Source organism: Equus caballus, chromosome 16, assembly GCF_041296265.1.
Source record: "Equus caballus isolate H_3958 breed thoroughbred chromosome 16, TB-T2T, whole genome shotgun sequence".
Lineage (NCBI taxonomy): Eukaryota > Metazoa > Chordata > Mammalia > Perissodactyla > Equidae > Equus > Equus caballus.
This window is the reverse complement of record NC_091699.1, coordinates 58,785,640-58,803,721: the sequence shown is the minus strand read 5'-3', so window position 1 is coordinate 58,803,721 and position 18,082 is coordinate 58,785,640. Positions and strand designations below refer to the sequence as shown.

The 18,082-nt window shown below is 45.3% G+C and overlaps 1 protein-coding gene across 2 annotated transcripts in view; it reads left to right on the top strand.

Annotated features, from left to right (window-relative positions):
- ITGA9 (integrin subunit alpha 9) overlaps positions 1 to 13,978 on the top strand; it is a 331,203-nt gene extending 317,225 nt beyond the window's left edge. For both annotated transcript variants that reach the window (XM_001489074.5, XM_070237987.1), the window contains exon 28: positions 9,431 to 13,978. In XM_001489074.5, the coding sequence (XP_001489124.4) occupies positions 9,431 to 9,529 (99 nt within the window). In that variant the 3' untranslated portion in view covers positions 9,530 to 13,978. The remainder of the gene's footprint in view (positions 1 to 9,430) is intronic.
- The last annotated feature ends 4,104 nt before the right edge of the window (positions 13,979 to 18,082 follow it).

Below are 18,082 nucleotides of genomic sequence, written 5' to 3'. Positions count from 1 at the left end.
ACATCGTTAAAAGCCCATTTCTAGCACTGTCTTAGGCTGTAGATGTCTGCGGATTACTCATCCAGTCCTCTGTTGTTGGAATTTAGGTGGCTCCTGGTTTCGCACTTCTTTTAACAGTGCCACAGTGAATATCCTTGGAGCCAAATATTTGCACAAATTCTTCACTACATCCTTAAGATGAAACCCTGGAAATAGAATTACTGAGTCAAAAGAAACATATTTTTTAACCCTCTTATTACATATTGCAAATTGCCCTCTTGAAAAGTTAAAGTGGCCATTTTTCTGTATATTTTCCAGGAGTGGATATTACTTTTTAAAAACAATCTGCCAGGGACCCGCCCAGTGGCACAGTGGTTAAGTTCACCTGTTCTGCTTTGGCGGCCCAGGGTTTGCTGGTTTGGATCCCAAGTGTGGACCTATGTGCTGCTTATCAAGCCACACTGCGGCAGGCGTCCCACATATAAAGTAGAGGAAGATGGGCACAGATGTTAGCTCAGGGCTAGTCTTCCTCAACAAAAAGAGGAGGATTGGCAGTAGATGTTAGCTCAGGGCTAATCTTCCTAAAAAAAAAAAAAAAATCTGCCAATTTGTTGTTTGTTTAGTCTGCATGGCCAGATAGATTCTTAATTCTCCCTTTTCTCCAACTCCAACTCCTTCCTGCTGAGCCGGCCTCGGGTCTGTGGGTGGAGAACAAAACCAGCTCAGTGTTTGGGATCTGAAAAAACAGTAAGGGCTTTGGCGGGGGCGGGGGGGTTCTGTGTATGTGTCTGTGTATTCCTTCCTTCTGCCTTTGTATGGACATTTGAGATGAGAGGAAATGCCGTCATCCACAGCTGGGTACAAGGCAGCAGATAGGGACACAGAGTAGGAAACATGGTGGCCATGCCCCATTCCCTCTTATGGCATGTATGCCCTGCTCGTGGCCACCCCACTTGGCTCTGCCACTCGGGAGTGGCCCATCTCCTGAGCACAGGCTCCTTCCACCTGCTATCTGCTTAGCTTTGCTTCTGTTGTGTTTGCTTAAAGAATTTGGTTACAGGAGGTGGCTATTGTGTTCTGTTGTGTTGTGTTCTGAGGTCACTCAGCTGTGTGTGATCCAAGCTGCTGGGACCTGAGAAGGCAGATATCACCTTCTGCCATGGCCTGGGAGAGAGAGCAGAGCGGTGGCTGTCAGGGGTCCTTAACCCAGACAAGGGCTGCCTTTTCCAAAGAGGTGGAGGAAAAGGGTCTCAAAAAGCTTTGAGGAAGCTGTTGAGTGACGCCGTGTGGGTCAATAAAGCTTTGCTCATCATCCAAGAGCAATATTTAATTCAGCTCACATTTACTGAACACTTGCTTTGAACCAAACACTGAGTTAGGCACCTGGATGCAACAATGATTGTGACTCTTCCCTTGCTTGAACACCTCACAATCTAGTACAGTGAGCTGTAAACCTAATTGAGAGTGGTGAGTGCTGTGCAGTAACTTCTCCAGAAACTGAGCAGATGACACCATTCCTCCGCCCAGCCCCACCCCAGGGGAATGAAAAGGAATGAAAGGTAGCGTACAGTGTGTAACTGAGAGCGCAGGCTTCCCAGGCTGCCAGCTGTGGACTAGGACCCTGGCTGTCACACTTGCCAGCTATGTGGCCTTGCAAGAGTGGCTTACCCTCTGTGACTGGCATGGCATCATTCTGCCGTATCTGTTGGTCAAAGCAGTCACACACCAACCCAGATTCAAGGGAGCAGAAAGAGACCCTGCCTCTTAATGGATGAATGGCGAAGGGTTTGTGGCCGTCTTTTATCTGCTACATACGTGATGTTCGGAAATATGAGCAAAATCTTAATCTTTTCTTTAAAAGTCAATATTACAAAGGAAGATTTGCCTAAGCAGAAATTTTATTGTTTTAAAGTGGAGGAAACCTCATCTCTCTTCCATTGTATCATAGATAAAATCACAATTGAGTTCCTTTGGTGCAGTGTTCATGAACGCACTCAACATGCAGATGGGTAGACTGTTCAGGCAAAGCTATAATGCAGTAAGGAGCTTGGCGGAGGGAGTTTCTTTCAGAAAAATACTTTCTTTCCTAAAGGCCTAACTAAATATGGTGACTTCATAGGACTTTGAGACGGGCAAATGAAATGTAGGATTATTTTGAAGACCTACATATTCCTAAAACTTCAACTACAGACCTCTTGTCAACTCTGATTCCTACGTCTATGACCTAAGAATGATGCATAATATATATTGAATAGAGATGTAATGTCACATTGACAGTCCAGTACTCAGAAATCTGTTGATTAATGGGCTTAAAGTCCAGCCTGATATCTGAGTTATGTGGGAGGTCTTACTGCTTCTGGCTTATTATCATATCTCACACATAATTCCCCTCACAAGGAAAGCCACTAAGTGGTACCCAGTTGCCACCACTGACTAGGAAACACTTCCCTAGAGTCTTCGAAGACAGGTGGGCAGTGCTCAAGTCCTCTTCCCTTTATAGGGCCACACCTCTTGCAGCTCCCTTAGAGTTGCTCCTGACCCTGCTGCCTGCGGTTGCTTGCCATTGCCTTGAGCTCATGAGCCAAAAATGGTTGTTCCCACAAATGTGTCACATAAATCATGGCATGGTACTGAAAACAGAACAAAGCAGCTGGCTGAGCTGATGCATTCTTTATGCCACACCAGCCTGTGGGCCAGCACGCTTTACACTTGCAAGATGGCCAGTGCCTTCATTCAGCAAACAGTATTGGATCGCTAGTAGGTGGCAGCTGGGGGCAAAGGGACAGAGGTCAGCAACAGAGCCTTCACTCAGTCTTCAAGACCTCTGGGAAAAGCAGTGAAGTGACCAGAGATGGTGGCTGAGCCAGACATGCCCTGAGGGGTGAGCAGGACTTAGCCAGGTGAAGGAGCTGCGCCACCAGCTCCCTCCTACACATCACTGGGGTACAACTAACATGCCCATCATGCACTGCTTGTCTAAGAGAGAAGCACCTTATGGGGTCAGCACAACCCTTTTCCAGAGTGGAGCTCCAGGCTCCCTGCCCAGCACTCAGCCTCCTCCTCTGCCTCTGACTCCAGGCAGACCCCGGGGCCTTCCAGAAGGCCCGCCTGCTGGCATCCCAGGCACTCTCTCATTCTTGGCGGCAGCAGGCCCTGGCTCTGGCACAAAATCCACAACAAGGGCCCAGAGCTAACCAGACCCTTCTTCAATACTGAAATGGATCCTAATCAGCTTTCCCAAAGCCGGGATGTTAGCAGACACTGGGAGCCATAATTTAAACTTTATGTGCGAGGATCACAGTAGCCTGCCAAACCACCGTGCAGGAAGAAAACTTTGAAACATGAAACTCTTTTAAGGGGAAAAATCCAAATGAGTCCCCTCTCCTTTCCTTTAGCCCCTGACTAGGTTTGAAGCGGCCTGGGCCTAGGCCTGGTACCTCTTCAAGACAGTCCTAGAGGCCTGTTTATGAGAAGAAGGGTCACTTGTTCAGAGGTACAGTAAGGGTAACAATCTTGTAAGTAACTTGCATCTTTAAGGAATGCCTTCAACTCATTAAGCCAGCCTGAGTCACGTGGTATGAGAGTGAAGATGCTGGGATGTTTTTCCCTTAGAAGAAAAAGCCTCATTTGGAGCCCCAGGCTTCTCTCTCCTTGCCCCCCTCTCTCCCTCTCCCCCTCTCCCCTCTCCCTCGTGCAGTTTGCCAAAAGACACAGACCCCCACTCAGTGAAGGAGAAAAACTCCGCATGCTCTACTGCTTTCAGCCAAGGAAGCTTCCTCTCCCTCCTCTCAGACCCTTTGCAAGCCGAGATGACTTGGGGCAAAGCGAAGTGCCATTGCCTTGCCAGCCCTGTGACCAGTCTCTTCCCCAAAGGCCCAGGACCTGCTAGCTCTTCCCTTTGACGAGTGGTGAAGAGGCAGGCTGCAGGGTGCCCTCACAGAAGGGCTGCCTCCAGTCAGCTGGGCTGTTCCAAGAGCCTGCTGCCTTAGGACTGGCTTTGGGCTCATGGTTTTTATTTGAGAGCCTTACTTCTGACCTCAAGCAGAAACACTTAGAAAAATAAATCTGTGAAATGGCTCAGAGACTGTGTAAGGTTTGGCAGCCCCTGCACGGGTCTTTAGGGTTATCACCTTCCCTCCAACCAGGCTGTGAGAACCCATCCTTGCTTCCCCACCTCTGAAGAAAAAGAAAACGAGCAGACACAGGCGCACGTGAGTGCGCACACACGCACAGACACCCTTCACTCTGCCTCAATCAAAACCATGTGCCAGAGACTCTCAGTGGGGACTTATTTATGTTTGGAAGTAAATATTGGGCTGATGTTGCACTGTCGAAATCTCAAGACAGAGACATGCTATGTAAATAATCAAGTCACTGAAGAGACCCAGAAACAGGAGGCAGCCCAAGGGCCAGGGAAGGAGGGGGAGGGGATCTCACAAGAGACCAGATGCCAAGGAGTTATGCTGCCAGCCCCTCAGTCACCCCAAAGTGGGCTGGGCAGGAGAGGCTGCTGCTGCAGCGCTGCAGACCCCAGAACTCGGTCAGGCCTTATTTCCTCCTAGGCCTCATGCCTCAGGCAGCACCCCCCTAATTAGTGCTTTTCAGGGGAAATCTGCTGTTTCTCTGGTTTTCTGGCTGCTTTTGATACAAGTTTATATCAGAAAATGGTGTAAGTCTGTCAGGAGGGTTCAGTGAGCTGCTCTCTGGGGCGGCAAGCCCCTATCAGGACCAGCACACACAAAGCCAGAAAGCACACTGCTCCCTCAGCTTACAGCTGAGCAAAGCTTGGCTTCAGTCTCTCCTCCTCTAGGGTTTCCATGAGTGCTTCCTCTATTATAAACAGAGCCTTTTGCCCCTCAAGTGGCAAAGCAAGCCCTAGAAGGTTCCAGAAAAAGTGCAGAAAAACATTGACTTCATTGGATTGGAATTGAGTGTGGGGCTGCTAAGGGTCCAGCTTAAACTCATCACTAATCATTTCCCAGCACCCTCAGGGTGGGCTTGGCTGGCCGCAAAAACAGATTTGCCCATCATTACTCAAAGGTTTGCCCCAAAGTAACTATGAGTGCTAACGAGAGTGTCAGTGTATGCCTATGGGAGGCCCTTGCAGGAGAGAAATGTCTTTGAAGTCTTATTTTATCTTAATTTTTAAGAATTTTGCAGTTCCTAACACTTTATAATTTATCCATACTTTATTATAAAAGTTGAAAATTCAATTTTCCAACACTTTCCAAAAAATATTTGTGAAAAACGGACACCAGGCAAGGACTCTGTGCCTTGTTCGTTCTTTGTGTGAGTCCTAGGTACACAGCTGTGTGCACCATAGGCTGCAGTGTCAAGTGTGCTTTGGGGACCAACAGGAAAAGCCATTGTTGTGTTCCACGGCTGGGAGAGGTCTGAGAATGCCATCCGTCTCCTGGGCAGAGACAAAGACCCTGGTGTTCAGAGCCAGAAAATGACCCTGCGCTGTGGTCCAGAGGGTGGGTAGCTGGAGAGTGAGCAGGACTCAGCTCCATATGCCACGTCTCTCCCATCCGACTCTTCTGAGGAGGACCTCTGGCACCTGGCAGGCCTAGGATGACACACTTGTTCCAGGGACCATTACCTGGTAACTCAGAGCCTTGGGCTTTGGATTCTTTATCAAAAGGCTGAACAAAAACGGCTCCAAACAAAAACAAAAAGGTGATATTCTCCTTTTCTGAACTAGAATTAGTTTGATCATGTGAGAAACAATATTAGTTTGACAGGACTACAACTAGACCATATGGCACCTTTATGCAAACTAGTAAACAGCACCCCTTCCTCAAGACGCTTTCCTTCTATCTGTCAGAAAATTCAAAAAATCTTTATTGGAAAAGACGCTTTACTGCCCTCTGCTGGGAAATAGTTGTAATAAATTTACATATCTGTGATACCTGCAATGTGCGTGCACCCTGCTCCTCATATGCAGTGCACAGCCTGCACTACTGTAACCCAGCACTCCCTAGCCATGAGTGGATCGTGTTTTGGGAAATGGTCTTTGGGTTCCAAAGAAGAAGGACAAATGTCAGTGGCAGCTCCAACCTCCCATCCAAGAGACTACACACAGGTCGTGCTGGGAACGGGGCTCTTGAGAGCCTGCAGTGTTGGATCGGGGCATAGAGTTTGCAAGGCTGTTTCTGAGAGCAGCTCTACAGTCACTGCTGGGGGTTGGGGGTGATTTTCAGGCCTCGTGCTGACACCACTGCACTTGAGAGAAAAGAGCTTGCTTCTGGATGCCTGCAGGAGATGCTGGCACCTTCACTGTGTTGGTAACAAGTGTGACATACATAAAACATGAGCACACAAGAGCCACGTATGAGAATTAGTTCAGGTGCTCTAAGTCCTGGCTGGATTGTTTGTACACACTCTATCAAATCCTTGCTCTAGCACAGCTATGAGAAAGGGAGCCGACCTTTGTCCTTCCTAGAGGTGAAGAAGAAAAGTCTATTCAGCAGCACAAAGTACAATGATGCTCTTCAGCAGTACAGAGATACTCTTTATGTCCAGAACCCTGTCAGCTGCCGCTCTGCCAGCATTCCTATGGGTATTGGTTCATTCAGTAAGTCACACAAAAAATATCGAGTGCTGTATCAGTTAACTCGTCCTGCATAACACACCACCCCAAAGTTTAGTGGCTTAAAAGCAACAAGAGTCTATTGCTTATCTATTATAGCTCACAATTCTGTGGGTGGCGAATTGGACTGAGTTCAACAGGGCGGTTCTTGAGTCTTAGCTGGACTCACACCCACCTCTGCAGGCAGCTGGGTGTTGGCTGGTCTAGGAGGGCCTCAGCTGGGTGGACTCTCATCTTTCAGCAGGCTAGACTAAACTCGTCCACATGGAGGCCGGGCAGCGTTCTGAGGAAGTAAGCAGAGGTGCGAGGCCTCTTGAGGCCTAAGTGGGAACTGATACAACATCACCTCCATTGTATCCAGTTATCAAAGCAAGTCACAGTGCAGATTCAAGGTGTTGGAAGTAGATCTGCCTCAGGCTGGGAGTTGCTACACATGCTCAAGGGCTTGGATACGGGGGAATGAAGAACTGTGGGCATTTTCGCAGTTTATCATTGGTACTACGTACAGGCGAGATGCTGAGCACTGGGGATAAAAATGCACAAATCCTGCCTTCAAGGAGTCCTAAGACAAATGCAGAAGATAACAAGGGAGCAGACAATTAGAATTCTGCTTGATTAGCGCCCCAGTGGAAGTATGTTACTTCTCTGGAATTAAACATGAGTAACCTGGTATTATGGAAACATTACACCATCAGCAGGCAGAGTTATGTGGTAAAGAATCTTATCTCCGTGTTGTATCCAGCCTTATTTTCACAATTCTCCTCAGCTCAGAAGGTACATGTGACATATTTACCCAGTCAACCACATCTTTATCTTTGAAGAATGATGTTTCAAGCAGTAACTTCTTAGTTAGACATTTTGATTAAGTCTTGGGTTGCTTTTGTGGCCTTCTTGGCTGTGCTTTGAGGAGACAACAACGACCTTTTTCTAATTATCCAGACCCTTCAGGCCAAACACCCTTTCCACATCCCTTGCAGAGAGGAGAAGGTGGGAGAGGTTTGAGGAGAGAAAAGTCGGGGGGCCTCGGAAAGTGCGGTTCTGACAGATGTGGTCTTATGCTGAGAAGAAACTTCAGGGGCTGAAAACACTCGGAACTCAGTGTCTGCCTGCCTGCCACAAAACTGGCCTTGAGCATCGAAGCTCAGAACACAAAACCCTTGCCAGCTGTTCTAAGAAAGCTTCTCCTCCTCCCCAGTTGTTCAGACTGCACTGCTTGGTTGACTCCCCTCAGAGCAAACTCGCAGGATTTCCTTGGCAGTGCATGTGATCGGCTCTTTCTTGGCAGCTCTCTTGGACAGTTCTCATCTTTGGCTGGGCCAATAAGCCCTCTTCGGGGATAGGAAGATGGTGCAGCAAGACAAATCCTGACCCCCACCTGCTTTCCCTTCTTTGGGAGAGCTCATGACCATCAGGGTGACTGGATGCTTGGCTCATAGTGAAGGAACATGAGCACAAATGTGCAGACAACAAAGAAGTTAGGTGTGCCCACGAGAGCTAGGTTTGCTTATGATTTGTTTAGGACAGGTTTTATATGTACATTCGTTGTTGGCAGCAGACTGCAGAGATCACTAGTCATGAGGGTTTTCAAATATGACTGTGGAAATTAGAAGCTAATGATAGTGTTGTACCATAAACCTGCAGAGCAGCGTGCCTCCCAGCAGCAGACCCAGTGTGCGTGTCTGTTTCAATTCCCCTGTTCAAGGGGATTAAACAAGGATTGGAGGGTAAGTAATTTATTTCAAAGATGGTCTCAGGAAACACTCATAGGGGAGTAAGGAAGCGAGACAGGGAAGAGAAGGAAACCAATAAAGGATGTGTTATTAAGCTGGTTACCACTGTGGGCAAGTTCCACTGGGAGACCTTGGTGGGACACGCACCTTAAGGTTGCTCCCCTCAAGGTGAGGGGGCGCTGGGGTATCTGTCCACCCACTCCAGTCAGTCATGTTTAAGGTCAGGTGCAGGGAGGGATTTCTGGCCTCAGAAACAGGCCACTGATGCTGGTGAGCAAAGAACAAGAGATGCCAGGTCTCCCTGAGCATGGAGGAAAAGGTAAGCTTGGGGCTGCAAAAAGTTGCTCAAATGCCTGGCCTGTGATGACTGTGTGAGAAAAACTAGAAGCTTGTCTTACCATACGTGAAAAGCCAAAAGACATCAGAGGGCAAGATCTTTTCGGAACAAAGCTCAAGGAAACTGCCATCTGGATCAGGGCGAGAGGCCTCTGAGCGGGGTACACACTGCCGCTGTGGTGCACTTGCAGCATGAGTTTCACAGGTCTGCAAGAAAGATCTAGAGGACAGCAAGATAGAACGCAGATCTGCAGACACTTTGAAGGCCTATTATTTAAGAGCAGTACTTATCAAATTATTCCACAATGGCTAATATCTCTCAGGATATTAATAGGTTTATCATAAGCCAAATAAGATTGGGAAGTGTCAAGTCCTGGGTTTCTTAGATCTTTTACTGAGGGGTTATTTGATCCTTTACTGTTCTACTGTACATTATGACTCTCTTAAAGAAAGAAAGAATGCGTCATTTTCCAAACTCTTTTTTTACTCCCAAACACCTACAAATAATTCTCAGTAACTGGCGTTCCCCTGCACACAGTTTGGGAAGTACTCCACCAGAAGCACTTTACAAGGAACGAACAACTTACCGTAAGATAGCCTGCAGGAGGTCCAGGCATTTTGAAAAGTGGCTCCACATAAAGCTTGTTCTGAACTGGTCTAATCTGAGGAGTTTTCCCAGCCTTCCTGGCACTGTCAGTGTGGGTCATGCCTCCTCCTAGGCCAGACTGTCTTGCAACCAAACAGCTGATTCCCCAGCATGTCTGACCCAGCCTCTCCTCTTTCTGCCTTTCAGATGGGCTTCTTTCGCCGAAGGTACAAAGAAATTATTGAAGCTGAGAAGAACCGGAAAGAGAACGAAGACAGTTGGGACTGGGTCCAGAAAAACCAGTGACTGCCATGCCAGTCACGTGACCCAATCATTCGCCTGTCATCCTTGATCTTTGTATCTTCCATATTTGGAAGAAAGAATCTTCTCCAGATTTTTCGGAGGCCCCACTGATGCTGTTCTCTTCTTCATTCTATTAAGCCCAGGTGCCAGCCTGAGGCAGCCACTTTGGCCAGGTCACATGACTGAAGCCACCACCACTTCCTTTTAAAGATGAACTCTGAACTTTGGAAAGCAAGCTACAGAGCCGAGCAATATTTATGGATGCAACATGCGTGGTCAACCCTCAGGGGAAAACTGTTAGTTAAAAGTATTTTTATAAATATAAGCCTTTTATACTGATTATGTCTTTATATTTGTATCGATGTTTTATTATTTCTATTAAATAGTTATATAATTCACTCAAGCACTGATATCTGGCCTGAAATCTTGGAAATACATGTACATTCATACAAATTTTAAAGGATAAAAATCTTATTGTACTTTGGAACTTGCTGTTAAAAAAGACTTGCAGAGAAAATAATCTGAAGAAACCTCGAGTAATGAATCCACCAAGCGGCGGTGCTGCATATAAACTGTGGTTGTGGCAAGACCCCTAAGACATTTCACATCTTTATTGCCTGAAGTCAAGTTTGAAGTAATGTGCTAAAGAACTGTAAGTGTTTTTTCATATGTATCTTTCGTTGGAAGATTCCCAACAGGAATTTGGATGGAAAAACCTGGTTCCTAGCAACAGGTCTGCTCTGCATCACCTTTATATAGCAGACATCTCATCCTCCTTCTCCTTGGATTAATAGATGAAAGCTTGGAGCAGTGCCAGGTGGTCATCTGGTAAACCTCAGAATGGCGTCTCATCGTGGACATCATGCATCAGAGTCCACGCACCACAAGGACTAAATCAGTGCCCACCAAGCAAAGACTTGTATCTGAATGCTGTGATGTGTTGCCTTTTCATGGTAATTTGAATTCAGAGGTCTCCATTTCTCCTGTCACTCTTGCTATCCCAGCCAATGGTAATTGCGGATTCCTTCCCAGAGATGACCATTCAACCTATCCTTTTTTAAAAAAAAAATAGTGGGGTTCCCAAGATGCAGATCCTGAGGCAAGGATTGGCATGCAAGTAACTTATTAAGGAAGTGTTCCCAGGGCACATCAGGAAGGAAGTGAGGGAAGGAAGCCAGGGAAGGGTGCCGTTTCAGGAAAGCTCCCCTGGAGGGTAGCTTCAGCGTGATCCTGCAGGGGAGCTCTGGAGAATAACTTATGCCTCAGAGTTGTCCCAACCTGAGGCAAGGGAGCTGAGCTTTCATATTCTTGCACCCGGGGGAGATGTAAAGTTTCTGCTCTCAGTTCCTGCTGGCAAAATGGCTCCAGTAGCTCAGGGGCAGTTCTCTAAAGGAGAGCTGCACCCCCGATCTGGGGAGGCACAGAGAAATGATGCACAGGGATCTGGGCATAGCACTGACGTCCTCCCCCAGCCCCTGCACGTGTGAATGCTCAGTTATGGCCTTCAATATCCAAGGTCTCTATTTGACAGTGTTTATTATCAGATGCACTGTGCTGCCCAGTTTTGAGTGCAATGTGACTTCCTAAAAGGGCAATGAGATGATGGATGTAGCATGCTCAGCACAGCGCCTGGCCCGTAGAGAACACTCAATAACTGTTAGCAGCTATGGCTGCTGTTACCACTGCTGGATAACCCTCTGGTAAGAGAGAGAACATGTGGCTAAGAGCAGGATCTAACAGAGTCCTTAATGGCTTATTACAGCCTGCTCAAGCCCCAGGTATGTACAGAAGACATCAAATGGGCATGAAACAAGAAACAAGACCAAGGATCTTTCTTATAGGACCTTGTTTACTGGAAGCTAACATGTTGCCGGGGGTCTGTGAACATTGTTGAAAAGACATAGAACTCAAGTTCAGGGGAGACAGACTTTCTATACACATACTTGGCTAATACTTAGAAACATATCTAAAGTTTTGGCAGAATTATAAGGGTGCTGGGCCATTGCAAACCTGGCATGGAATGTGTGTCTTTTCATTTCTTATGCAATTGACTCTGATACAGGAAGATAATGAATGTATCGTGCTTCCCAGAGGATTAACGGCATGAACTAGGCTGATCTTAGAATGAGGCTGAGGATGTTCTGACAGAGGGATGGAGACACAGAGGTAGCTACAGCGCGAATGCAGGCAAAGAAACCAGTTCTCCGAGTTTACCTATGAGTTTACTCAAAAGTAATAAAGCAGTGTTGAGTGAGTTTTAGTCACTCATTTATCATATTTATGGGGTCCCTGCTGTGTGTCAGGCACTGTGCTAGGTGCTAGGTTCCCCAGAGAACACCACAGGCACATTTTGCCTGGGGGAGGCAAGCCTTCCTGCGATGGAGTGTAGAGCATGGACTCCTTTATGAGACCTCATTTGCAGCTTTCCTTTGCTGGACTCTTGTTCATTGTGTCATGTTGTCCTTTAATAAATCATTTAGGATTCTTAGGCGGTAGGCTTGGGATGGCTCCATCAGCCGCTTTGGCCACATGCATTTACAGCCACTAACCAGCCTCCTGCAGGGGTGCAGACACATTGGTGACAGTGTAGAAGGGTGACTCACAGGCCCCCAGTTCTGCCAGCCAAGGGGAAAACCTCATCTGGGGAAGGGCAGGCTCCTGGGGGCAGTCTCAGAGCTGGGATCCATTTGTTTCTGGTTGATTCTGAATGGTAGACCCACATGAGTGGGCACATATCCAGGAGATTACTAAGACTTCATAAGGCAGTTTTAAAAAAAATCGTACATGGCATCACCAGGAGCAAATACTGGCAGCCACTCTAGAGCCTGTTTGGGGAAGGACAGTGCCTCTGCTTGTCTGATCGTGCTGAGTAGCAGGTGGGGCAGCAGGCACGGGGGAGTCAACCATTTAGAACAGTGATAGAGAAAGAAGTCAACCAGATTATTAGCGCTCTCTCAATTTGGGCGGTTCACCAGCTCCATCCAGCTCGGAGCCCTCTCAGGAAAAGCAGACACAATGAGTTGGTGTGTCTGTTATTTCCCTAGAATATTCTTTTAAAATTCCACAGTGCCTTCCAGTTTCCACCTTTCCTGCTTCTATGAGTTCACTGTGGAATCCTATAGGATATTCTCTTGCAGAGCATTATTTCAGTCCACTTTAACTTTTAGTCGTGTATTCACTATGGTTTTAACCAATGGTCAGAATGATTGAGATGCTTTTTAAATATGGAAAAAGACCTTTATAAAAATCCAGTAAAATAATGCCCCTTTTTGACAAATGATTCACTTATGCTCAATTTACCTGGGACTATCCCGAAAGTGAGCCTTGGACCTGTCACAAAGAAGCCAGGAAGTTTAGAAACAAGAGGACACTCATAGGAGTGAGCGGGTCCAGTAGCTTCATGGTGACTGGCAGGCACACAACCAAAATCACTTGCTACTGAGGTCGCTGAGGCTTTCCCAGTCAATTCTTCAGGAAAGTTCCATCATCATCACCAATTTTATCAGCATTCTGAATTTTGGTAAACTTTGTAGGAAATCCAATAGAAAGTCCTTCTTCACTGGGTCATGCATAGCCTGCAGCTCTTGAGCCAAAGGCAAGGAGGTTAAAAACAAACAGAAAACCAACAGGTCTCCTGGAAACATCTGGGACTCGTTTTCAATGCGGAAGTGGATCCCTCAAGTGATATGTGTGCCGCATGCTACCTGTTGAACCCAAGCATGGTAATTTTTTAAAAGCTTATTCTATTCTTTTATTTTTGGATGAGGCATTATGACCAAGTGAACACAGCTGCGCATGGGTTACATGTGAAACCTACACCTGATGAACCTATGCCTGATTCAAACATCCCAAAATTTAGAGGCACTGCAAAGGATTGTTATTGGAGGAAATGGCCCTTTAACAGACAAAAGGCAGAAAATGAGTGTCATTTCAGAGATGCTCCAAGTATGCAGAGTTTTAGTCGATGTTTTGTTTGCTATATAGAGCAATAATATACACAGTGGAGAATATTTTCTGAAACAAAGAATCGTTGAAGGGAGGATACAGAGCCAGTAGGGCCAAAATGAACCTTCTAGAATGTCTTCTGATTTTCAGCAAATTGTGGGGATAATGAACAAATCTCCCATGTGGTGCAACGCTTTATAGCACAATGATCTAGATTTCAGACCTTGTTAATGTTTTTTAGAATTCTAATGTGCACGGTGTGACTGGCAGAGTGAGTTTAAAAGCTTTAAGAGTGATTATTGCATGGCAGGCACCCACGCTAACTTCACTTCCAGAACTTGATGCATCCATGTACGTTTCCGTTGAGGAATTCGGGCGGGAGGGGTGTTCCTCCTCATAAGGTCACGTGTATTAAAGTCTATGCAGTCACTTCTAATTCACTTGCACTGTTTGAGGAATGCAGGTTTACAAAAATACATGTTTGGAATAAAAAATGACTGCGAATGATTCAGGAGTTCGGTTTATGTTTTCTTTGCTGATAAAGAACTTGAACCTTTTTAGGGTGGTGAAGATGGCGTTTCAATGTAATACAACATGAGTGTTAAAGAGCATGCCCGAGTTCGTCTAATTGCACAGGAACAACCCACTCGATGTGGCTGAACCATCCCCAATCCTTGACCTCTATTCTGCGGCCACCACCACCTCTGTGCGTCACCTGCCTGTCCAGGGCCACCCACACCTGGAAGCTTGATCTTAAGAAATGTTTCCAAATTAAATGGAGCGGATTCCTCATTGTTAGTAGACTGCTTCCACCAGTCACTAAGCATTTCCCCAGAAGCCTTTTGGTAGCATTCTTACACATTTACAAACAGTGTTTTCTCTTAGATTTTTAATCTCCTCCATTTGTCTAATTGCGTCCTTGTTCTTATCTCAAATGCTGTAAATTTGTGTGCTGTTCTCTTTTCCCTAGATGAGACCAACAAAGATCTACCTATTTTCAAGAATAAGCCTTTGGCGGTACCAATCAAGGCTACTAGTTTTTGCTCTTTATTTCATTAATTACTGCTTTTATACTTAATAAAATTTATTTTTACTGCCCTATGGTTAAAATTCATACACATACATACCACACAGTATAGAAGAGGGTGTGAAAAGATATACACCAATGAGTTAAAAATGGTTGACAAGGTCGCTGGCATTGTCAATGTTTTTTTGTTTTTACCTGTCGGAATTTTACTCTTCTACAGTGAGCATGTATTTCCTTTATAATAATGAAACATATGGAAATTGTTTCTTAAATAAAATTACATCTGGGAAAGTATGAATTGCCATCCAAGAGAGGTTCCAAATTGTAGGTCTAGAAAGGAAGAGATTTGTTTGCAGCAAAGAGCAATGATGAGCCTGACATTTAGGACAATGGCCAATGAGTAATTCCAAGCTTTTTCATTCTGGATGCTTCCTGGCTTAACAAAACCTGCCCCCATCGCTTCTCTAAGGTTGCCCAACCTGTTTCCTCCTTGACAACTCAAAGGAATCAAAAGATACAGAATCACCAATTAGTAAATTCTACCTCCCATTCAATCAGGAGTTTTTCAGTGCACCACATTGCCTCTGATCCTGAAAGTCTGTCTGCTCATCAGGTTGCTGTGCTTAGTAATAGAATTAATATAAGTGCTTACTTAGAGCTCTGTCTACACTGTCAAACCAAATGGCAGCTATCTGTCAGCAAAACCACATGACCCTGAGACCATAGCCATTCGTTCTATGTACACGTGCAACTAAAGTGGATATAACAAGGTATTGCCAGCTCTGCGCTGAAATCTGAGGCTGCGCCGTCTGGGCCTGCTGCCAAACCTCTGCTTCACTGCAGAGTCTCGTCCAGGTCATTTTATACTTTATGATATGATTCTATAATTGAAAAAAATCCTAAAAATTAAAACAAATCTCAATAAAGTCATAACTACTGCCCTTTGAAGACATCAAATAGATGAAAAAGCAGGGGGCATTTTAAAAAGGATCTCCAGGAAACTTTTCTTTTAAGAAATGATAGATTAGGAAAAAAAAAATTCTCTTCAATTCAACGTCTATTCAGAACTCATCAGTTAGGAGACTATTTGGCTCCATATAATAGAAAAATCCAAAATAGCAATGTTTTAAACATGATAGAAATGTGTTCCTCTCTCACATAAAAGAAGACCAGATGTAGGTCATCAGGGTCTGGTACAGCAGCTTCATGGATCATCAGGATACCACCTATCTTTCTAGGCGTCTGGCTTCCATCCTTAAAGTTGCCTCATGGTCCCAGATGGCTACCAGGGTACCATCCATCATATCCACATTCCAAGCCAACAGTAGAGGAGGAAGATAAAATGGTACACATGCCACCTCCTTTTTAACTAGCCTTGCCAGAAATCCCATAAAACACCAGCCAAAAATTAGCCATATAAATGCACTCACCCACAAAGGAGGCTGGGGAATGTATTATAAAGGAATAAGAGGAGAATATATATTGGGGACAACCAACAGTTGCCACACACCATGTATAAGATACTCAGAATATAGCTGCCTTAAGCCCTAGGCATATACCCTTCAAATCCTGTCTTCTGACTGGATTTAAGCAAGAGGAAAGCCTTTATTTGGGGTAGGGGCAGGAGTCTCAGGTGCACGGAGTTGGTTAATCATATTCATGTCTATACAAAACCCTATTTTGGTTCATGTTTTTTATCTCCTGTATCCCCCATCCCCACTCACATTCCCCTCTGTCCCAGAGACATCAAGCTAATGAATTAAATACATGTCCTTAGAAAAGTATGTAGGTAGTAGTATTTTGTGTGTTTCACTTAAATGGCATTGAGCTTGAGAGCTCATTCTGTTTTATTTCTTAAGGATGTATTCGTGTTGCTGTGTTTACACCTGTTCACTGCAGCCGCAGCACTGCATTTTACAGTTTCCACCACCTTTTACTCCTCCAGCCCTTCTGAAGGAGACCTTCACTGCTTCTACCCACCTGCTTCAATGAACATCCTCTCCCATGTCCCCTTATGGACCTGAGCTAGAATCTGTCTTGGTACATATTACATATACTACATCTTAAGGTGGTTACATTCTCATTTTGCTAAGCACTGTTGGATTTTCTCTAAAATGACATCACAGTGGACACTGTCATCAGCAGTGTGTGTTCCCACATCGTTGCCCAACGTGGAATTATCTGACTTTCTTGCCAATCTTGTGTGTGTGAAGTGTTGTATGGAGTTAAGTTTGAATGTGCTTGATAACCATACGCGTGCATCCTCGTATTCTTATTAGCCATCTGGGTTTCTCTGCTGGAATCAATCTCACCTCCATGAATCCTCTCTCCATTTGATTTCCGGAATAACATACCCTGCCAGCTCCCTGGCCACGTCTCAGCCCCTTTTGCTGGTTCCTGCTCTTCTTCCCAGCCTCTCGATGTTGGAGGAGCTCAGAGCTCAGGCCTTGGAACTCCTCTCCATCTATACTCCTTGGAGATCCCATCCAGCCTCCTGACTTTAAATGTCACCTATAGGACCTAAACGTGCATCTCCAGCCTGGCCCTCTCCCTTGGCTTCTAGACTCACATATTCAACAACCACTCAGCTTGACTAGAAGCCTCTCAAACTTAGCATGTTCAGAACTGAGCTGCTCCTGTCCGCCTCTCAGGAAATGATAGCTTTATTCTTCTGCTTGCTCTGACCAAAAGCCTTGTAGTCATCCTTAACTCATCCTCCCACCCTACATCCAATCCATCAGAAATCCTTGCCAAATTTACTTTAAGAGTAGATACGGAATCTGTGTCTCACCAACTCCACTGTTACTGTCCTGCTCTGGGCCACTATCGTCTCTTGGCTCGATTATGGCAAGAGTCCCCTAATGGCCTCCCTGCTCAGCCAGAGGGGTCTGGGTCTGGGTCTTTCCTTTGCTCGAACCTGCCAGTGGTTCCCATCTCACTCAGAGGACAAGCCCCAGTCCTTCTTGGCCCTATATGATCTATCTCCATTACCTTGCCTTGTTCACAGCTGTATTCACAGGACTTAGAACAGCACATGGCACATATTAGGCGCTTGGTGCATATTGGGTGAATTAATGAATTTAGCTATTCTTTTTCTTTTTAAAATGGATGCTTAACTCAGCAATGTTCAGTCTTTTTTTTAAAGCTATATATTTCCCTAAAACTATACCCCACAAATTTGAATATGCTTATTTTCATTATCCTTCCATTCCAAATATTTTCTATTCTCTCATGATTTCTGCTTCATGAGTTATTTAGAAGCATGTTTATTAATTTCCTAGCATATGGGTTTTTTCTATTTTGCTAGTTTGCTGTTAATTTTTTATTTAATTATAGTGTGGTCAGAGATGGTGATTTGTATTACACTAATCATTTGAAATTTGATGAGACTTACTTTGTGGCCCAATGTATAGTCAATTTTCATTTTTGTTCCATGTATACTTAGGAAGAATGTATACCCTACCATTGTAGGTAGGGTGCATTGTTCTGTAGGTTTCTGTTACATCAAATTTGTAAATCATGTTGGTCAAATCTTCTAAATCCTTTTCTACTTGATCTATCAATCACTGAGGTGTGCTGGAATC